This window comes from Serinus canaria, chromosome 2, assembly GCF_022539315.1.
Source record: "Serinus canaria isolate serCan28SL12 chromosome 2, serCan2020, whole genome shotgun sequence".
In the NCBI taxonomy this organism is placed as follows: domain Eukaryota; kingdom Metazoa; phylum Chordata; class Aves; order Passeriformes; family Fringillidae; genus Serinus; species Serinus canaria.
In genome coordinates this window covers 3,168,002-3,191,674 of record NC_066315.1, presented here as the reverse complement: position 1 = coordinate 3,191,674, position 23,673 = coordinate 3,168,002, and the positions used below count along the sequence as shown (strand labels likewise).

General features: G+C 42.3%; 1 protein-coding gene across 1 annotated transcript in view; it reads right to left on the bottom strand.

The window, feature by feature from the left end:
* Positions 1-23,673, bottom strand: part of VIPR1 (vasoactive intestinal peptide receptor 1) — a 112,621-nt gene that overhangs the window by 21,941 nt on the left and 67,007 nt on the right. Inside the window, exons 4-6 of the mRNA XM_009086260.4 lie at positions 21,506-21,609; positions 16,065-16,165; positions 13,413-13,545 (exon numbers count right to left, since the gene is read on the bottom strand). Of these exons, the coding sequence (XP_009084508.4) occupies positions 13,413-13,545; positions 16,065-16,165; positions 21,506-21,609 (338 nt within the window). The remainder of the gene's footprint in view (positions 1-13,412; positions 13,546-16,064; positions 16,166-21,505; positions 21,610-23,673) is intronic.

The following is a 23,673-nucleotide window of genomic DNA, read 5'->3' as shown; positions in this document are numbered from 1 at the left end:
GCCCTGGTTACTGAGAATTTCAGATTTCTGTGCTGCCAGGCACTGACCCCCAGGAGAACACTGCAGTGACCTGAGGGCCTGGAGAAGCTTCCAGAATGGAATGACAGAACTGGGATTGTGGGTGTGGAGTTGGGATAGAAGTGTGTGATATCACAGGGTGGGAAACCCTGAGTTTAAGGGTTTAGAATATAGTATTTATATAAAGCAAGATGGGGGTTTTAAAGCAGAAGTTAGTCCTTCTTCTTCACCTTCTTCTTCATGAGTTTAGGTAGATTTAAAAAAAAGCATTAGATAAAAAAAATCTGCATTACAGACCACGAGTAGTTAGTTATTAAGTTAAAAGTAAAAATAATTTGTGTCATTTCTTAATTAGACAATTTATCCTTTAAAAAACTTATAAAGAAAAAGATACAGTTTAATTTTTAACTTAATAGAAAGTATTATAAAACTCACACTTTATGAGACTGTAATATAAATAAGAACTAATAAACAACAGAGTCAAAACAAGAAATACCATCTCACACATTTAATCCCAACCTTAACAAGAAAAAACAAAAAACAAAAAAATCCACATAGTGGTGCCCTGTGTTAGGAACTGCAGCACATTCCCACAGGAAAGAAATTTCCACCAAATCATCAGTGACCCTTTCTCTGAGTGTATCTTTGGGATTGTTTTGTGCAGCACCTGATTCCTTATGGAATGAATTCTGTGGTGAAAAGTCTACAAGAAGTTGCTCCTCTTTAGGAAAAGAAGCACTGGGATATGTATTTTTCAATAAAGGATAGGCAGGAGAAGCAGGGCAAAAACACAAAAGCATGCACAGCTTTCATTGCTCTGGAAGGGGAGAGATTTGAAAAGGGAAGGTGAATTGTTTACCTTCAGGAAATGAATAATTAAACACAGTAACTTGCTGTGTGGAGATTTCACTGCAGCTCAGCTAATGGGAACAGTTCCCTTAGCAAGGAAATAAATACAAATGGAAATTTCTGACCCTTAAGGGAAATTTCTGACACTTGGCACCCACTGCATCACTACACATCCTCGAAGTGTTGTCAGCAATTGCCCTGCTGCTTTCAGTGGGTCTTCCCTGCATTTTCTGGGGCCAGTTTTGCTCTCACTCCCTGCTTGGTGGCACTTCCCTGGTGTCCTGCACGTGTAGAATGTTAAATTGAGAGCAACAGTTTTAATTTAGAGCGCCAGTGACAAGATCCCATTTTCCTCTCTACTCGTCTCCTGCTGAAAGCAGTTGCTATGAAACACTGGTTAAAAGAAGAGTAGAAAGATTTTTTTCAATGCCACATGTTTTGGGGTGGACTGTCCCCATGCTCACCCCTAAACCCATGAGTGTGTGACCCTGGGAACCCTGCTGGGCTCCTGATACCCAACTTCTGTGCACATCAGCTCCCTCCTGTGAGGCACAGCATAGAAAGGTGGAGGCAGAGCAGGAGGTGAACTCCCTTCCAACTCAGAGTATTCTGTGGGTGACTTCAGGGACTGCCTGAAGGAGGGAAGGTGGCACAGGGCTGGGCTGGCAAAGCTGGGGGTGCAGCAGCCTCATCCCAAAGGCATTACTGTGCCATTCACATTCTCTGAAAAATCCCTTCACCCAGGGTTTTTCTCCTGGGAAGCTGAGAAGCCTCAGAGAAAAGGGAAAACAATTCTGATCTCATTTGCTTCTCCTGTGTTGTGCTCATGTGGAATGTGTTTGGAGATTGTTCACCCACAGGTGATTGTTCCATTGCATTCTGCTGGGAGTTGTTTTCACTCTTTGGCCACTCAGGGCCAGGCTGGGTCAGGGCTCTGGAGAGAGTCAGGAGTTTTCATTATTATCTTTTTAGCCTTCTGTCTGTATCCTTTCTGTATTCTTTAGTATAGCTTAGTATTCTTTAATATAATATAGTGTCATAAAATAATAAATCAGCCTTCTGAGAACATGGAGTCAGATTCAACATTCCTGCCTTTGTTGGGGATCTTGGCAAATACATCACCACACCTTTGGTTTCTCTCTGACTTTGTGTGCACGTGCCTGTGTGACATTGCCACCCCTCCTTCCTTTCCCCCAAAGCCTGAGTGTCCCCTTGGTGTGTCTGCAGCCAGCAGGGACCTGGTGTGACTCTCTTTAGCAGGGAAATGGTTTGTTTAGGTTTAGGATTTGGGTTCAGGAAGGATTTAGACCTGAGTGTCTCCTTGGTGTGAGTGAATTGCTTCAAGGTTTCACTCTGTGGGTGTTTGGCCCTAATGCAGCAGCTCCCAGGTGAGACGTGAGGTTTGAGGGGGCAGATCTGATGCATGTCAACCACCTGCCTGTAAAACAAGGATTTCCTTTGGGGATTGTGCACCAGGGGATCACTTCTGGATGGTTGCTCTGAACTCAGAGGCAGAGGCAGGAGGCTGGAGCACAGCACAAGGGGCTGCAAGGCTTCACAGGACAAGGGAAGGCTGCTCACAAACAGTGCACGTGGTTTCTGCCCAGCAGAAAAAGAAAGGAAATCCCTCAGGAAGGGATTTCCAGCCTGACCTTGCAGAGTTATTGCTGTACAGAGAGAAAGCTGTGCTGAACTGAAGCTGTGGCAGCAGAAACTGCAGATCCAAATCAATCCCCTCTTCTCCCAGCACTGGCAAACATCAGTTTTGTGGCACTCTCTGACCCTAATTCCTCCCTTAAAGGGGTGGTGCCTTGTCACAAAGCTGAGGTGGATCACGGTTAGCAGTTGGATCTGATAAGCTCTGAGGTCTTGCCAACCTTAATCATTCTATAATTTCAATTAATTAATTTATTTTTTGGTTTTATTTCTCCATGCACATGGGCAGGAGCTGGATTTTGGTGACTTCTTCTCTGCAGCAGATCAATTCTTTGCTCCTTGCTGAGGGATATTTGCTTATTTGAGCATTTCCTACCACTCTTGGAATTTTTGGTTTCACCTGGAGAAAAGACCTTTTTGTGCAGCATTTTGAGTGCATGGCAGTAATGTCTTGCAGCCAAGGATCTGGAACTGGAACAGAGCTGGATGCACTGTCCTGCCCATAAAATTAAATAATAACATTTTTCCACTCCCTGGGCTTGCTACTGTTGCCTAAAGTGGTTAGGTTTAAAGCAAATATTTCTATGAGAGGAGAAGTTTGGTTGTTGATGATCCAATTGACCCTGTTTGACAATGGCACATTTGGAAAACAGCCCTTCCTGGCTTTTGGCAGACCTTATTCCATGCAGCACTTGGTAATAGGTCTCCACCTTCCTGACTGATCAAATTCAGCCTCAGAGAGGGTGAATGCTGGGGAATAAAATGCTCCTCTATGTAAGATATCTTACCCTTTGGATGACAGGCACAGGGCAGAGATGAGCCATTACATCTCTAGAATTTATTTATTTCCATGAAGAGCAGAGCTCACCATGTGTCACTGCTGAAAGACTAACATGGGCTATTTTTAGAACAGACATTTTCAAGAGAAAAAAGCTGAATTACATCACAGCTTTTGCTACTCTCTCTTCTTCCACAGGCTCATTTACAGATTGTTTCCTTGTTTTTCCTCAGGGATCTTGCTCTGCTCATGTCCACAGCAGATGTGGCAGTCAGATGGTTTTTCCCTTGGTTTTGTGGCTCCCCTCTTGTTCCTCTCTTTAGAGCTGCATCAGGGATGGGCCATTTGCTTTTCCCATGAAAATCCCTCCCATTCCACATGTGTTTCCAATAGCTGAACTCTGGCAAAGACTCTACTTCCAGCCAACAGGCATTGTGTTCTTGACCCCTCCTGAGAAACTCTTGGACCCCAACACATTTGTGCTCCTCTGCCAATTCCTCACAGTCAATAGGAAAATTTAATTTTGATTATTTGTAAAAGTTTGCTTGAGGGTGGGGCCTGTCTTAGACCTGCTCGAGGGCTTTCAAGAGGAAGAACCAAAGAGAAGGGACACAAGGATGGGGACAAGAAGGCTGAGAAACAACCCTGCCAGGCTTTTTCCTTGTCCCCAGTAGCACATTTTACTTTTGGGTTATGTTAGCCCTGAGAAAAATATCTTTCTTTTCATTTTTTAGGTGGGTCAGCTGGTCACTACATCAGTTTTATGACCCATCTATAAAAATACAGATGCTGGAGGCAGTAATTAGCTCAGAGCTGAATCTGCACTAAATATACATTTATCATTCTCCTCAGAGGCAGTAACTCATCCCAAGCTCCTGAAATTTGTCAGTCTGGACCAGCTGATTAATTTCTCAACCTCAATAAAAGCAGCTTAGTTGGACAGGAATTGTTCTGGGTTTTTGAGGTACTCACACACCCAACATGCATCCATGACCAGCCTCTTGTGAATGCAACAAAACTCTATAAAAAAAGGCAATCAACTCCTCAGAAATGCCAGCACAAGCCTCCCTTGCCTTCTTTAGCAGGGAAATGGTTTGTTCAGGTTTAGGATTTGGGTTCAGGAAGGATTTAGACCAAAGAGCTACAAAGGAGCACTTGAGTGATGGATATCCCACCTGCCACAGCTGGACTGAGAACTCTGGAATCTCACTGCCCCAGTCCCAAGAATCCCCCATCACCTGTCCCTCCCCTGTACAGAACCATGGGGTAGTTTGAGTTGGAAGGGACCTTTTAAAGGCCCTCCATGGCCTGTCCTGTGTGTGGACACAGCCCCTGTGCAGACCCCTGTTCCTCCCTCGTACCCACAAACTCTGCGGTTTCCTGAGGTGTGGAAGGTTTGGGGCAGGGCACCAAAGCTTCTTTAAGTCAGATTAAAGATATATGGAAGACATCCCATGCTCTCCTGGTCAGTGATGCAGCTCCTGGCATTATTTATGGAATTAGGACAGTGCATCCAGCAAAAAATATGTGGGCTCAGATTTGCCTCAATCCATCAATGACGAAACCTTGAGACCTCACAATCCTCCTTTAAGGTACTTTGGTGCTGTTACCTGGGCTGCCACCAGCCCTGCAGCAGGAAGAGATCCACACTGAGATTCCTGCAGGTGTCTTCCATAGAAAACTGATAAAACCTCATTTTCCCAGTGACAGATTTATCCAGCACTTTTGTTTTATGTTGCCCAGAAGACACAACCCGTGGAAGGGCTGCTGACTGACTGGTGCTGCTTTTTGCATACAGCAAGAGCTGATCTTCTCCCCAGCCTGCTCCAAGAGCATTCCTTGACCTTATTTAAAAGCTTTTCATAGATCCCACTCATGAGCTGGAAGATGGGACAGCACTGGGCAGGTGTTGCCTGCTTTGGAGATGCTGAAATTAAGAATTTCCAGCACAGAGACTGGCCCAACCCTACATGTCCATAACTATAGTTCTCCTTTAGACACTCATAATCATAACTAAATTCAGGAATACATCACTTTTGAGCTGTTAGTTGAGACATCCACTTTAACCAAAGCATCATCAAATCTGTAATAATGATCCAATAACCAAACAATTGCTCTGCTTCTAAGCTTACACAACATGATTAATTCCCATCTCACTATCACAGCACTGGAATTCATATAAGTGTCAAATTCTCAATAATTTTACAATCTAACTGCTCTGTCCATGACTTAACACGGCCCATTAATTTCTGTGCATGTGGCAGAGATGTCAGGATGGACTCAGTTTCCAAATATGTGTTTTCAATTTTCACAGGGGATTTTTCTCCATTTTTAACTTAACTTTTAAGAGAATCATTTGGTTTGGAAAATACTTTTATTATCCTAGAGTCCTACTGTAAATCCAGCACTGCCAAGGCTACCACTAAAATGTGTCCCCAAGAGCTAGAAAGAGAAAGAGAAAGAAAAGAAAAATAAAGAAAAGAAGAGAAAGAAAAGAAAAGAAAAGAAAAAGAAAAAGAAAAAGAAAAAAAAGAAAAAGAAAAGAAAAAGAAAAAGAAAAAGAAAAGAAAAGAAAAAGAAAAGAAAAAGAAAAAGAAAAAGAAAAAAAGAAAAAGAAAAAGACTATCTTATGCTAACTTAGGCTTAGAACACCCAACCTGTTGTGTAACAACAGCAAAAAAGCAAATTAAAAACAAACAAGCCAGACTGCCTGGCAAAAAGCCATCACTTTAATTTCTTCCCTCAGTTTAATTGCAGCTGTAGACCAGGTTCAAACAGGTGGGCTATAAAAAAGCCCCACAAAGTTTGTGTTTGATAATCAAAGTGAATTGTCTTCAGAAACTCAAACGAGGAAACTCCTCCTAAATCAATTGGGTGCCTTTGACTCCTTCCCTCCATCCCTATCACAGGCTGTGACAAGCAGGGAATTTCCAACAATAAATTGCTGCACTAGTGGGTGGCTCTGCAGGTTTTCCTGGGAGCCATAGAAATTTAGGATGTTAAAAACAATATCTCTGATTGAAGAAATGGGATTGAAGGAATTCTTAAAAGTCCATCTTGACAGAAGCAAAGGGGCTCATGATGGACTCCAGTCTGAAAGTCTCTGTGAAAGCAATTTATGATCTATCAGAACTCATGAAAAATAAAAGACCTTCATGGGAATGGTAATCTTATGTCTTGATGATGAACCCTTCAGAGGCTTCAACTCTAAGTGTAAAAATGTATTATTACCAGTACAGGCAGATCAATTTCACTGGATTCATGGTCACTGCCTGCCTCAGGCACAGGAAGAAGATGTCCCAAACCCACATTTTCCCTGTTAACTCCAGCTCTGCACCCATGGTGCCCCAGAAACATTATGCAAGAGCACTCCAAAGCCTTGCCAGTGGCTAATTAATTCCATTTATCTTTACCTGCTTTCCTTCAGGTCACAATCCATTACATTTTTATGCACCCATCATTGCCCCAAGAGCATGCCCTGCAATACTTGCCTCATGTCAGCTGTCATTGGGCAATTTATGAAGCCATTACACCCTGGATTTGTGTCTGGGCTTGTGGATTTGTTACCACTTCCTAAAGCAGAAATGCCATTCCCAGATGGATGGGCTGGGCTGTACAGCCTGACCCAGGCACACCCCCCTGCCCCAGCCAGATGAGACTTTCCTGTTCCCATCAAACTGTGCAGCAATGGAGACATCAGGAAGAAGCTTTTGGATCAGTCTATCTATTATTTCTATTTCTATTTCTTCTATTTTTCTTTCTATTTCTATTTCTTTCCTCTTCTAGCTGCAATAAAGGTTGGGCCACTGGTGAACCTGCATGGAGCACTGTACCCCTCATTAGGGAATAATTTCTGCAGAAAGAGCTCAATCCAAAGTCATATGAAATCCAAAGTCCCAAGACTTAATTTAAAGCTGATTTAAACTTGTTTTTTCTCTGTACTTTCACCTCCTCAGTGCCAGCTGAAAATGGCAAGGCATTTATAGAGACAGAATCCCAGAATGTTTTGGGTTGGAAACCTTAAATATCAACCAGTGCCACCCCCTGCCATGGCAGGGACACCTTTCACTGTCCCAGGGTTCTCCAAGCCCTGTCCAACCTGGCTTTGGACACTTCCAGGGATGAGGTGAGGATTTACAAGGAAATTACATGAGGCAGCCTCTATTTCATGTGCAGATCATGGCAGGGGCAGATCCTGCAGTGATTAAAATAAATGGAGTTGCACCAGTAAATTTTGTATTAAATCAAATTGAGTTGCACCAGTGAATTCTGTATTAAAATAAATGGAGTTCTACCTGTAAATTTTGTATTAAAATAAATGGAGATGTACCACTTCACACTGATGAAAAATGTGGCACATATGGCTGCTCTTCGTGCCTTGCCCACTGCCCATGCAGGCTTCCTCAAAATCCAACACTGGATTCAGGATTCAGGAAGAAACTTTTTGCCTGCTTTCCCTCACACAAGAAGCAATTTTAAGCCCCATGACTGTGATCCTCAAGGCTGTTTAAGAATTTCTCTTTGCTGATTTTAACAGGGGTTATGTAACTGTCAGTCTTGAAGGACTCAGCCTTTCTATTTTGTCTCTTAGGAATTCCTGTTTGGTTTTTGGGAGCTGCCTTGTGAGTATTTCTGAGAGGCTGACTAGCTCTGGCTGGTCTAACCTGGGTGTCAGATGACTCAGAGTTGAGTTCAGGTGTAAAAATAGAATTATCTTGGTAAATGGGTTAACTGTGCCTGTTTTGTGCTCATCAATCACAGGATAAAGGCACTCATGAGCACATCTGCAGTGGTGAGCCAAGTCAACCACAAGGCAGCAACTAAAAAGAGAAAGTGATCAGGGTTTTAATAAAGTCCTTCCTCACACTTGTCCCATTTTCCCTCTTTTTTGGTGCGTTGGTGCCAGCCCATGACAGTGGCACTGCTGTGTCCAGGATTACAGAATTATTCAAGTTAAGAAAATTCCTCCTCCAGAGCTCTGCCAGTCTTTCCTTCCTGGATTATTTCCATCTGCCTCCATTCCTGGGTTAATTCCTTCTGCCTCCATTCCTGGGTTATTTCCATCTGCCTCCATTCCTGGGTTATTTCCTTCTGCCTCCATTCCTGGGTTATTTCCTTCTGCCTCCCTTCCTTCCCTTTGCTTTCTTTCTTTTGTTTTGCATTATTTACAGGACCTTTCTCTAGGGCCCGTTTGGGGTTTTGTTTTGGTTTTGTTTGTTCTTTTTTTGCCTTCCCCTCTGTTTTGCTGTAAACTTTAGATTGTAGCAGTGATCATCAGATATCACCCAAGGAAACAGCTGACTCTCTAACATTTGTTTTGCTTTAACACAAGTACATTAAAAAACCTTCTACTGTTCCATTTCTCCATCAGCCTGCAAATCATGGTGCTCCCACATGGATCTGAGTAGCCTCATTGCTGGAAATGAAAATGTATCTGTCTTCAACTTCCATAAATAAAATTCATTTAGGGGCCTGTAGCCGTTATCAGTTTGTCCTGAGGGAATTAAAGTAGAAAGCCACCAATTTTTCACTCTGAAAATATGAGATATGCATGTAAATTCTCAACTGCTGAACTCCCACTCTCCTTTTGCAAAGAATAATTTTTGTGTTGAATTTTTTTTGTTTTACTGGAATAATACAAAAGGGAAAAGATAAATGATGTGATCTCCCTTGGCTGTATCTCCAGCAAGGGCAAACTTGCAGAGCTCAGAAAAAAATGTCAGCCTAAATTTAATCTGTAGAATCTGATCTTTGTTTACAGCAAACTGTTGGCTTTGTCTTCAGCAGGGCTGGAAATGTAAGTGGTTCATCATTATTGTGCCATCCAGATATGACAGTAATGAAACTATATCAAAACCTATCCCTAAACCCATAAAAAATTAAATAAAACAATTATTGAAGCCTTCAGTTCAATCCTTCTACCACATTTGTTGTTTTGACTGTTGTTTTTTTACAGGGTGTTCCCCAGGGAATAAAAGGAAAGGGGAATATAAATTGTGGGAATGCCAAGAGGGAAGGGCACTAACCCTAAGGAAATCAGGGAGAAAAACTAAACTTCTAAGGAGGCCTCTTGAGTCTGGCAGGAAAACCAAACCAAACCAAACCAAACCAGAAAAAATAAAGGCAAATCCAGACTGTAAAATGCAATTTTTCACACACCATCAACAATTTACAGATGTAACAAAACCACGTGTGGTGTGAGTTTTCCATCAGAAATGACAAATTAGTGAGACAGAACATAACCTGAGTGAGTCAAAACCAATATTGAGGAAGTTGAATTGAAGAATTAATGAAGAACTCAGGGTGGGTGGTTCCACAGAGCCCTCTGAGCCTCATCATCTCCACATCCAAGTGCTTAAAGCCCCAGCTGACAAACACACTCCAGCAGATGTGCCTGCTTTTAATCCATTTAAGCCAACAGGATGATTCAGTTACACATAATTACAATTAAAAACCTACATAAGTGCTTTATGAGAGAGAGGGATGAAGTGGGTTTGATCTCCTCATGGTACCTTGAGCAGAACATTGTGTCTGTGCATGGCTATCACACCCCTCTGGAAAATTCCCTGCAGGGTTTGGTTTCTTACTGGAAAATCCCACCAAAATCCACTTTTGGAAGAGATCAGTCTAAGGATTCCCCATGAGCCATGAGCTTTAGCATAACTCTGTTAATTTGGTGAGAGCTCTTCTCTATCTGACTTCTTATAGAATGCATTGTGAATCTGTTAAGGATGTGCTGATAATACATTTGCAGTCATAAGGTACTAGATCATAACTACTAAAATGTTTTTTAATAGTAGGGAAAGCTTAAGCTACTCTCTTTAATTGTTTCTCTCAAGTCTTTAATTATGCCATGTGTCAGTGGTACATAATTGGGATTTGTATTTTGCTTGCTGTATTTTATTGGTATGGCAATTATTTGTGCTGATGTAATGTCAAAATCCCCTTTCTTTCATGGTTTTTTTTTCTAATCTCTGCTTAATTGGTAGAATTTGGAATGTCTCTTGAAGGATCTTTTGTATTATTATTTGAGCTGACTCTTGGAATATGAGGAAATGGGACTAATTCTCTGTTTCTGTTCTGTGGGTTTGTGTCTTGCAAAGATTCTCCTTCTTCAGGCTTTGAGGCTGTATTCATTCCTTCTTTCACTGTGCCTAGACACAAATCTAACAGATTGGAGGAGGAGGAGGAGTGAGGGACATTTACAAAGACACCAGTGCTGAGTTTCCTTGGGGTGGGACAAAGGCCCTTGTGCAGGTTCTGGGTTTAAAGATCATTTAAACCTGCTCCATTTAGTCATAAAAACAAGCCCTGCTTGTCAGCTCAGGGTTTCTGCCCAATGAAAACTCATGATTTTTTTAACCCAAGCAGCAAGACCTTTCTTTCCTCCAGGAGTGAGTTTATCCATCAAGCAGGACCAAGGACCACACATCACTCTGCAAACATCACCCAGAGCTGGCTCACACCATCACTCAGTGATGCTCATCACGTATATTTTATATTTTGGCTGCACTGGCCCTGAAATGCTTACAGCCACATTTTCAGGCACTGTGGCCCATAGAAATGCTCAATAAATTAATTTTTCAGGGTGTTTGTTGATGTTGAACTCAGTAGCAATCCAATTTTCTTTGAGTTTTAAGTGGTGGAGAGTTAACACCACACCTTCATTTTACCCAAACTAGGTAAAATGAAGTAAAAATGCAGTAAAACCTATTAAAAAGGGTTTTTTTAATTAATATACATCTTTCTGTGTTGGAGTTCCTACCTGACTGAAGCATTGACACATTTGGTGGTTAATGTATTTTTGTGTAGCTAGAGCACAAAACATAATTTAAAGTCTTCTTACTGCAGCAGGTAATATCAAATTGGGGACTTTGGTGCCTTCATCAGAAATGCTGGGAAAGGTTTCTATCCATTTGGATTTTATAGCCCTAAAATCTGTTCTGTCTTTACCCTTTCGTTCCCTAAAGGAACCGAGTGTGGTGTTTCTCTTCTAATGAAACACTTTTATTGCTTTGGGTTTGCCCTTTTCTAAAGCAGAGTAGCAGTGAGAGCATTCAGCAAATTGTTTGTTGAAATCTCTCCCCAGACTGAACGAGCTCAAGGCCACATCCATTCCACACACAGCCTTCAGTGAATTGTGTATAAAATCCTGACTGTATGAATTAGCACCAGGTCTCCCAAGTCAAGCTTTATCCTGCAAGTTCAAAGCACAAACTTAGCTCAAGCCAACCTAACGCTGACCCAACCAGCCCCACAAGAACACAGTGGATTTTATAACAATTTTTCCTAACAAGACGAATGTTAGGAGAGGTATTTTGTGTCAGTGGTTTTAGGCTGTGACCTAAAAAGTTGTCCAAAATGCTGGTTCAAGACTGCAAGGGGAATGCTCAGCCTAATGTGATGGAGATAGGTTTGTCCCACATAAATTTATAACTGGTATGTATCATCCATTCACCCTGAGCTGGCAATGAACTCAAAAATCTTCTGATGGGGAGAAACCTAAAAATGTTGTAGCTATGGGGCTACCTGAAAGTGCAGGAATTCTGAACTCTGCAGGAAAAAAATCTGTATTTACACCCAGAAATGTTTCTGCAAGGATGAGAAGCAAACACTTTTCACTCAGCTCTCTGCAGCTGTGCCTCAGTCCTGATGCAGCAGAATCCAGTACAAACTCCAACAGGGATGAGAGGCTGCCTCACACTCTGTGGCCTCTCCTGGCTTGGCTGCTCTGCCAATTGGCATTGACAATTAATCCGTGGCAATTGATTGCCACAGATTCCATGTCTCTCTACCCATTCCAGTTTCCATGTCTTTCTACCCATTCATGGACCCTCACAACAAAATCCCATTCCAAGAATCCAGATCCTAGTGAATCACAGGAGGAAGGAGCAGACAGGGAAAGGAATCATGCTGCACACAGTTCTTGGGAAAAGCTGAGAGGAGGCTGCTCTGGGCTTCAACTCACACTTGCTCAAGCAGAAAGGTCTTTATAACAGCAGGGTAAGGACTCAGGGTAAAGATACAGGAAAGCCAGCAGGCAAGGGGGAAATTGAGTGGATGGAAAATAAAGGGGATCTTTTTTTCTGGTGGTGTATGGCATAAAAAAAGGTCCAGAGGTACCAGCAAGCAGCTCATCTAATGCTCTGAATTTACTATGGAGGGGGCCTGGTTTTCTTTTTTCTTTTTTTTTTCCCTGGATAACTTCTGATCACATCCCTTCATTGTGGGGATTTCAATTTCCTGCCTAAATTTATTCATGACTGGTGTCCTCTTACGTCACCATGGCCTTTAGATAAACAGCCCTTCTCCCTCCTTAATGTTTGCTCCAGCTGATAACACTGAGTTTGAAAGGTAAAAAAATAACCCAACTCCTTTATTCCCTTTATTTATCATCCCAGTAGGAAAATCTCACAGTTGCAGACAGCGAGCGTGGGATACTGATTCAGATGAAAAATGGATGATGATGATGTCTGCACAGAGATTTCCTGCTTAAAGTCTTGCAGGGATCTGGTCACTGGAGCCAGAGAATCACCCACATGCAGGGGCCTTCTCCCAAAGGACTGAACAGCATTCCAGACTCCAGGGAACAGATTAATCAGAGCCCACTGTCTGTGGATGCACATAACACACACAGCTCATGTGGAAGTTCTTACCCCACAGATAACCAAAATTAGTTCTGTGAATTTAGATCTGACTCCCATCCTCATGGAAGGAAAAAGTCTTATTGAATCACCTTTGATCAGGATATCCAAGAAATTAGCTCGTGGTTGGGAGATGGACACAGGACTGACAGGAGCCCCACAGTCCTGTACAACCTCACTCTGGGGTTTGACCTGATAAAATTCTTAATGTTTGAAAACACCTCTAAGACAATCAAGTCCACCTTCAGAAAGGACATACAAATATATACATTTTGGACTCTGATAATCAATTTATTCCTTCTCCACATAAGCCAAATGGCAGCAATCACAGATTTTTTTTTCCTTTCAAATGAGAAGAGGATTTGAATTCTTCCCAAAGTACCACCTCACATGCATTTGCAAGGTAATTTTTGGTGCATTGCTTAAGAGGAGCAACAAAATGAGGTGGAAATTTTGAGGCTACTTACTGAACTCACGAAGCAGTGCTCAGACTCCCCACTTTCAAACAGGATGACATCCTTGATGAAGACTGCAATGGCTCTCATGATGAAGGACATGAAGAGGTGCATGTGAATGTAATTTCGAGTACAGTGTAGTTTTCTGTTGGGAAGAAATGAAATTTTTCTGAATAGCAAATCTTCTCAAAAGCATTATTTTTATATTTACACATTTCTTCTACTATGACATAGAGTCCCAATTAAACATTAGAAACCCTGAGACAGGCGACAGGCTCTGGTCTGATGAACATCACCACAAAGCCACTTAAGCCTCTTTAATTCCACAGAATGCAGCAATCCATGTATCTGCAGCAGTACTGCTGCTCTTTCAATCCTCAGAAAAACAGGAAAAAAATACAGATGACAGAAAACAGGTCCATCCCACTGCTCTCCACTGGAAAAGAAATGTTTTTGACTGAGCAGACTGTGCTCATGATAAAGGGCTTTTTTCTACAGAATGTTTCTGCTGCAATAATTCTTTTCAAAGTGAAATGTCTTTTCAAGCCAGCAAATAAATTCTTAGCATCTGTTGCCAGAATTAACACATATTACAGACTTTCTGGAATGATATGAACTATATTTTCACTTAAAAATTACTGGTTGTTAATGATACTGAGCACTACACCAGAGTTTTTCTATCCCTTGCCTGCTAATATTTTGAAGATGAATTCTGATCAAATAGAACATTTTTTTTTCAAGGGAGAATTTACATCAGCCATAGTGAAAGGCCTAATAGTCTGGAAATGGGTACTTTGTACAGACAGCAGAACCACACCAGACCTCACTCAGCAGCACAATGAAATTACCACTTCTTAACGAGCCACAGGGCACTGGCAGAGGTTGTGCTGATGACAAAATAATGGGGCTGAGTGAGTCCTCTGCCTGCAGGTCAAGACAAGTCAAGCTAAGCTGTTTCCCACCAAGGAAAAACAGGATCCTCAATGGTTTCACCAGCCTGGCTGGCACCTTGTACCTTGTGGAGGTTGTTGGCACGTGTCTGATTGACTCCTCCATTGTAAGAGGAGTGGAGAGAGCACTTGGGAGAAGTGCTAAGTTCCTGAAGGGTGAGGCCAGCCTTGATGTGAGTTACCCTAGAAAATGTGCTCTGTCTTACTTGAGGAGATGGAGCCTCATCCAAAGGGTTCTTCCATCTCAGCTTTTTGCTGATCTCCCTTTACACAAATAAATTTATAATAGGAGATCACATATAGGCAGATATCTTCATTGGAGGCACCCAAATTTAGATGCCTGAATCTATTGCAAAAAATAGAGAGCAAGAATTTATCCATTTGCTGCAATCTGGGATTCCAATGCCACTTGGTGGGCTGCAGACTATCTGCCCATCCATCTATGAAGCCCTGGGTCTCCTGCAGGCCCTGAATCCTATCTTCCACACTTGTGCACATCTCAGGAACTCCAGAAAGTTTAAATGGCCCTGGGTGTCTCTGTCTTGCCATAGAGTGACAGCAGGAAGCGTTTTTGGAAAACACTTTGGGAGGAAACAGGCTGCCCAAAGAAACTGTGGATGTTCCATCCCTGCAAGTGTCCAAGGCCAGGTTGGATGGAGCCTGGGATGGTGGAAGGTGTCCCTGCCCAGGGATGGAGTGAGATGATCATTAAGGTCACTTCCAACCCAAACCATTCGGGGATTTTGTGATGCTGGATATTTTTGGATGCAATTTTGGACACCATTTTGAATCCCTACTTTAGGTAGAAATTCCCTGGTATCCATATGCAGGACTCTATGGACTGTACCCTTCTAAGAGAGATCCATCACAGGGCAGTCTGCCTTTGGTGAGATGAATCCACCTAAATAAGTGGATTTGGGTTACAACTCCCACACAAAGGTCACAGGTCACACACCAAAACACAGTGACACTGAAAGATGGAGGAACCTTCCTCCCCCACCCAAGACAGACTGACAGAAATCTTGGACATCTTCCTCTAACACTCAAAACCTGCACAGCTGTCACCCTGTTCTTCTAAGTTCTTCTAAGACTTCTGATGTTTACATTCTTGTAATAAAGATTCTCACACACTTTTCTGCACAGAATTATTGTCTTACATTCTTTTCTGGAGGAGGAGAAATTTGATGGATTGTTGGTTTGTCCAGAGTCATTGGAGAGGTGGCACTGTCACCCTCCAATCCACTGGCACTTTTGAAAGTCTTTAAATGTTGGAGTCAGCAATTAAACTTCCTGTTGCTATAGGACACAAAACAACACGAGCACACACTGCTGCTCTCAGGGTGAAGAAAAGGGAAGTTTATTTTCTGACTCCAATATTTTATAGTTTTCCAAAAGTGCCAGTGGATTGGAGGGTGACAGTGCCACCTCTCCAATGCCACTGGACAAACCAACAGTCCATCAAATTTCTCCTCCTCCATAAAAGAATGCAAAACAATAAGTTATTTACAGAAAGTGTGTGAGAAAGTTTGCACAAGAATGTAAAGATCAGAAGGCTTAGAAAATCTTAAAAAATAAGAGTGACAACTTCCCTTCTTTTTACCTTGGAGGTTCCACCATGTGTGTCGTTTTATTTCGTGTCCTGTAGTGACACACGGCCTGTAAATCACCAGCCTTTGAGCCCCTTCCCTGAGCCTTTTTGTGCTGGTGGCCTTACCTGAAGAGACACAGGATGATCATGGCAGCCGTGAGGGCGATGAGGGACAGGGTGTGTCCGATGGTGTAGCCGGTCTTGACGGTTCCGTAGAACGCCGTTTGCTGGGGTGAGAGAAGGAAAACAGAGCTTTCAGAGGGGTCCAAAAAAATCCTAAATGCAGAATCACTGACTGCTGGGACAAGGAAATCATCCTTCTACATTCTCTTAGAACACCTCTGACTCCTTCACCCGTCCAGTAGCGCACGTGACTCAAACACCACCAGTGTGAGTGTGGAGAACTCATCTGGTTGCAGCAAGGCTTGGACCACTCCAAACCCAGGTTAAAGTCACCCAAGGGAAAGGTTCCTGCTGGAAGGAGGTTGATTTGACACCTGCTCCAGCCTAAAGCCTTGTGGAGCAGGAATGATCAATGTTCAGCTAAACAGTGCACGACGCCGGGTCTGACGCGGTGAGAGCTGTGAGATTAATTTTATTAAGGAGGTCTGAGGGCAGAACTGTCTGGGAAATTGGTTTGCTTTTTTGGGATTTACACTGTTGTTCAGGCAAGTGAAATGTTCTCACTGCTAACTCAGAAATATGTGTTAAGTTGGAAATTGGTTTGTGGTTTTTCTCTTTGACAGCACAGAGAGGGAATTTGAGCATGGCACACCAAAGGGCTTGGATCCAACAGGGAATCCCAGCCTAAATAAAATGGGCAAATAAACTCTCCAAAGCTCTCTAGCAATACACTAAATCAACAGATTTTAATTTCCAGCTTAAAAAAAAATAAAAAAAAAAAGAAGAAAAAATGAAGAGGCAAAATTATTTAGACGTGTATCAATTTAAAAAAAAATCTAATTTTTTTATGAGAATCTGACTTAGTTTATGGAAAATTTTATTTTTTCCAGCTCTTGACTGACCCTCCTCTGCCCTCCTTGTCACCATCTTCTACAAACAACCCAAACAACCAAAACCACAAAGAGCAGGTTAGGCAGAAAATCTAAACCCAACCTTGTTTGGAGAAATAGTCTTCCATAACATCGAGAGTTGACATTTTTATGTGCTCTTTTCACAGGCTTTGACAAGTATTTGGTACTTTACAGAAGCAGGGAGGCTGGGATGAGTTGTAATCCTTTAGCATTTGCACAAGCCAGCTTGGAGGGGGGTTAAAACAAGAGAGTTTTCAGAGATAACACTGGTCATATCTTTGACCACAGATCTCAGAGGTGGTTGAAGCACCGTGTCCTTCCAGCCACATTACTGAGAGCTTTGGGTCACTCTGAATAGATAATTCAAGGGTTTCAGAACAATTTATCCGCCTGGTCTTGCCCAGGTAAAGCTCTGCAGGTGGGGCCTCACCTGAGGGGGGAAGAGGGGCAGAATTCCCCCTTTCCAGGCTGTGGGATCAGCCCAGGATACAGTTGGATTTCTGGGATACAGGTGCACATAGTCAGCACGTGTCCAGCCTCTCATCCACCAGCACCCCAAGAGAAAGTCTTCTTCCCAGCCTTCCTGGAGTTTGGGATCCCAAAGGCAGCTCTGACTTTTCTAATTAAAGCAGCCAACCTCCCTCATGTTTAATCTTTCTCTACTATCTCTATTTTGATGGCACCAGGGCAGAACTGTTCCAGGAGAGACTTGGCCAGGAGAAGGAAGGAGCTCATGGCAGGGGACTGTAGGAGGAAGAGGGTGTCCCACACTTCATTTAGAAGAACAAAGTAGACCTTCTGCCTCTTAGAGTTATTCCCAGGAGCAAGTTATGCACAGAAGGTTCTTGGTGTTATTCAACAAGCAATTCCCTGCTTTCCCTCCCATATTTTATGGTGACTAATCCTTCTTGTGCAGAGAGGGATGGTTCTGCATGCAGCATTAATGCAGGATGTGGGGTCATCTCTGCTCTGGAAACAGCACATAACAGCTTCTCACTCTTCACTGCACTTGCTAATGACAGTTGGTTCCCATTTCAGAGATATCAAAGCAGAGAATTTGACCCAAGATCATAAATGGAATTGAAATTTCACTCAGGATCCAGATTATAAAATATTCCTATTAGAAAAGAAAGGGATGTAGATAAGTGAAGGCAATGCATGCCAGGATGCCTGACTGTTTTACAGAATGAAATCAGACATCTGTCTGAAATCAGACAAACTTCATCATTGTCTCTTTGACTTCTAAAAGCTTCTGCTTAATTTAACAGGAGTGTGATAATAACAATTATTTGAGGTAGGTGCTAAATTGAGTTTAACTGAGATTTATTTTCCTTGGTTTCTATTCAGTAACCTCAACATTTGTCCCTTGGCTGACAATAGGAAACATTTACAATTTTGAGAGGAAAAGAAGAGAAATATTGATATGCAGTCTTTCAGGAGCCAAGTGTTTTGGGGTTCATGTCATCCAGCCCAAAGTCACCAAGGTTCCCTTGAGAATAAAAGAAAAGAAATTTCTTTGGAGAGAAATGTGGGCTGAAGTGACCTCTGGAGGTGTCTCTTTATTTCACCATTTTCAGGCAGAACCTACAGAGACCCAGTGTTGGAACCCTGGATACTGAGAATTTTAGACTTTCTGTGTTGAAAGGCACAGATCCTCAAGAGAACACTACATTTGACCTGAAGCCATAGAGAAAGCTTCCAAACTTGATTAATAACACAAAGATTATGAGTGCATGATTTAAATTCAAGTGTGTAACATCACATAGAAAACTTAGAGTTTAAAGTTTTAGAATATAGTAATATATATAAGGCAAGATAAAAGTTTTAAAGCAGTAACTAATCCTCTCTTCACCCTTCTTCATGAGTTTAAGTAGTATTTTATAATTAGATAGAAAAGTCAACATTGTATAACACAAGTAGGTAGTTATTAGGTTAAAAATAAAAAACAAATTAAGTATCACTTCTTAGTTAGAAAGTTTTTCCTTAAAAGACCTTATAGAGTTAAATACAAAGCCATTTTGTAACATATTAGTGAAATACTGTAAAACTCACAACTTATAAGACTACAATAACAATAAGAACTAATAAACATCTGAATCCAAACACAAAATACCATCTCAATGCATTTAATCCCAACCCTGCCCAAAGCACAAAAAATCCCCAAAACCAAAAAACCCCAATAACCCTGGGGTGGCCCCTCTGGGCAGATGGAAATCCAGCAGGGAGAAGAGCATCACATCTGACAGAGGAGCAGGATAACAGCCCCACTCCCCATTTGCTAATGCACCATTTAAAGGTCAGCTTGGAGAAGGGCTCATCATCCCTGCATGGACCCCAAGAGCAGCACTTTGCTGCCTACAGCATCTGCTGCTTTAGGGACTGCCAGAATTCACAGCTAAAACCTCACACACTGCCCTTATTTATTTCTCATATTTTTTTCTTGCTGTTTCTGACCTGAGACCAAAAGTTCATGAAGTTTTTAACTCCTGGAAGCTTATCAGCCTTTCCTGGACCTCATGTCCTGTACAGCCTGCTGGTTTTTTTCTACTCCCTTTACTTTTTGCTCCCCAAACTCACTGCCAATTCAACAACAAGAAAACAAAAATCTATTCTTCTTCACAGGCTGCTACTGCATATTCACCCCCCTCAGCCACCTTTCACACAAATTGGACTTTAGCAGCAAGAAAAAACTGTGGAAATCAAGGGAAAATAATTAAGAAAGAATTAGAAGAACACAATAGAAGTTCTCCTGGTAACACAGCACTCTGGCAACGCTGCAAGCTGTTGGGTGGCAGGAGCATGTCCCAGGAATTCCCAAATCTCCTGTGCAGCAGGAACACAAACCAGAGCTCTGGGTGGGGGTCCTTGCACAGCAGAGCTGGAGCAGAGGTTTCTGCAGGCACACAGCTCAGTCTGTGGGATGGACACTTGAGGATGTGAAGTGCTGGCTGACCCTAAAGGCAGACTAAGGCTCTCTTCAGCACAGTCCTCAAGTTCTTTGTGCACCTCTGCCTTTGCTCTTTTCTGTTTTCTTTCCCACTCAGAGCTGGCTCAGATCCCCTGTTAACTCTTGGAGTGCCCAGAGACCTCTCACCATATTGAGTCACTGAATCCCAGAATGGATTGGGTTAGAAGGGACCTTAAAAATCACCTCATTCCACTCCTGTCCTGGGCAGGGACACCTTCCACTATCCCAGGTTGCTCCAAGCCCTGTCCCACCTGGCCTTGGACACTTCCCAGGATGGAACAGTCACAGTTTTTGTGGGCAACCTGTGCTGGGGCCTCACCATCCTCACAGTGAGGAATTTCTTCCCAATATCTCATCTCACCCTGCCCTCCTTCAGCTTAACACCATTCCCCCTTGTCCCCTCACTCTGTGTTCTTGTGAAAAATTCGTCTCTAGCCTTTCTGTAAGCCCCCTTTAAATACTGGAAACACATATTAATTAATTATTGAGATTCCTATGTCCAACATTCACCAACACTGAATGAGGTATGTCTTACACAGCAACAACAACAAAAAAAGCATGAGCAGAGGTTTAATAAAAACACAGCAACCTAATATATAAAAATATAAATATATATTATATATAAATATATAAAAATATAAAAACTTCAACATGTGATTGCAGTGAAATATAACTTTCCATGCATAAGCTTTTTCTTGTTGACTGTGGGACTGCTTCTGGAGATAAGTTTAGATTAGATGCTGAACTTTGAGTTAGGTGAGGTGAATCTTGCTTCTAACATTTGTTATCCTCTTTAGACTTTACCCTTCATGTCTCAGCATGCAGCAAACCAGTAACAAACTCCTTCTTGTGGAATGACAATACTCTGCAAAGCTAATTATACCTAGGCCAGGGATTGCTAATTTATACACAAGCAATATCCCAGAGAACTTTTGGATTTTCTATCAAAATTCAGTAAAATTTTGAAAATGTGTATTCCCTACAGTGATGTAGATATTTAGCTGGTTGAGATCTGTAGAGCAGCAAAACATAATTTTTATCCCTTTAGAGTTTTTGATGCTTATGTTGCCATAGAAAGACTGGAAACACCAGATCTGCTTAAGCATAAATATAAATGTGGAGGGCTTGTTTCAAAGTGAACTGTAGAAAATTAAACACCTGAATTTATGTGTGGGTATCACATAGACAATGGTCTGATTTTCTCAGGTCTTAACATCCTGGAAATTTTGGATGTCCCATCCCTGGAAGTGCTCAAGGCCATGTTTGGAGCAGCCTGGTCTAGTGGAAGGTGTCCCTGCCAACAGCAGGTGGTGGAATGAGTGATCCTGAAGTTCCCCTCCATCCCAAGCCATTCCATAATTCTATGAGTCTGTGACATCAAAGGGAAGATAATATCTGGAAGATAATTTCCTTGACCAAACATCCGAACTCTGCTTCCAAGGATGCTCAAGAGGATCCCTCCCTCTTGAGGAATCAGAGGGGGAATGGGAAAAGTTGGGCATGGGAGAATCATAAAGTTCTGATATTAATCTGTTAAATCTTGATGTCCACCCAGGTTTACAAACCTCTTCCCCTGGAGTGCTGTTGGAATCATATCCACAAGCCACAGCATAGGGTGCAGGGTACACATCTGACCAGCCCTGGCTTGTACAATTCCTGGTCACATTCCCTGGAAGAAAAGGAAAAAAACATGATTAGAAAAAAAAAAACAAACCTTCATCTCACTGTTAAAACAACTTCTACCTTTTGTGGTATAAATGCCAAAGCACAATTCTTGTAACACTTAGAGAAAAACTCTCATACTTTTTCCCTGTTATTAATTTTCATATTACTCAGACCTCATAAATGGGAGTCATCTATTCTGTTTTAAAGTCCAGACCTCAGTAGGAAAGTACATTTTAATACAGAGGTGCACACAAAACATCTCTTCCAGTGGTACCATGCTGCCAGTTGTACCCAGACCTTTGGTTCCTGGAACTAAACCAGTATTGTTTGAATGTTTTATTGTCACATTGACTTTGTTCCTGGAAAATTTTTATCTAAACAGAGCAGTGAAGTATTTATGCCTTTCACTGTGCCTGTGAGAAGCCAGGACAGGGATAGATAAAGGGCTCATTTCACACCATGCAGATAAGGCTAGGGGTCTGGGAATTAAATCCAGTCCTCCACACCCAGACCTTGCCTACAGCTGAGCCCTGGGCAAATGTGATTCCTGGGAAATGTACTGCACTCCTGTTTGTGAACAAATCACTTCAAAATTTGGCTGGGAAGGGAGAAAATCCACACACTGACAACCTGTCTTGCCTGTTTCAACTTGCATACTCCAGGGCAGGAAGGTTTCCTGGACTGTCAAGCTTGCTGAGTGCCTGGGGCCTCTGACCAGCTAAAAAGAGCTTTAATTAACACAAGAACATCTCACTCCCTCAGCCAAACTGTCAAAACTGAAGTTCACGTGGCTCTTTGGTACTCAGAACTGCCTGATCCATCCAGGATTGTAAGAGCAAAGCACTTCTCACTTTGTAAAACATCTCTGCTCCCTGTCCCAGCTGGACCTCAAAGCCACGTCAGCTTAATCCAGCAAAAAGAGAGACCAGCACTCAGGACAAGCCTTACCCCAAGAGGTTTGTAGGCTAAAAGGCCAAGATATGGGTTTGTCAAAAAATAACAAAGTAGAAGTGCACCCAACAGCACATTGTAAATTCCCCCAGCACCTTCCTGACCACCAGTCCCCACCTGCCCACCTCACTGAAATCCCATTATTGGGGCACTCCACTGGTGCCATTCACCTCACACAACTGGAAAACTGGTCAATACACCAGACTGAACAAAGAGAACTCAAACCTTGCTTCTTAAGGTGAAAAACGACACCAGTGAAGCTCAAAGAGCTTTACAAACATTTCCAACAATAGAGCTCTTTGCACACAAGAGTAAGAAAACTCCTGCAAATGTGACAAAATCAGTTATGCAGCTGTGAGTCACAAAAATATTTGAGTATCACCTCCAGCAATTTCTGACACTTGAGTCATCTGAGCATCTTCCCAACCACGGGCCTGTTCTGCACTGAGAACAATCCCCTGCCTGAAGTCACTTCTCCAGTCCCTGTGACAGATGGATTTTGACATTAAACTTGCCCCTCTAATCTGTCTTTGTAGCAGATCTGAATCTGGGAGATTTCATAAAGCAGGGCAGAATGATGGGAAGGACTCCAGTGATATCAGAGGGCTAATTAATGACTTCATTATACTATTATTCTATACTGTATTACACTACATCTAAACTGAAACTGCACAAGCACTCAACTCAACCAAATCTCCTGACTGTCTCCTGCCCAACAGGACACAGTTTGCAGAGATTGGTCAAGAAAACAAAACACACCAGAATCCAATCAAGCATATTCCTTCAGGTAAACCATTTTCCAACACATTCCACATGTTCCAAAACACAGGAGCAGTAAATGGGATAAGAATTCTTTTGATCATTCTTTTCTCTGCCTCTCTCAGGCTCAGAGGCTGTGAATCCCACAGGGAGGGCTCTCAAAGATGCTTTTCTTCATTTCCACAGCTGCTCCAGAAGCAGCAAGTCAGCCCAGCTCCATGGGCTGCTCTTCCAGGCTTTCCCTGCATGGTCACTGTTTGTTCTTTCCTCCAGGGTTCATATCAGGATCATTAAGGATCTTGTGCAAACAAACCAAGGACACGTCTGTTTGGTACTTTCAGCTTTTCTGAGTTATGCA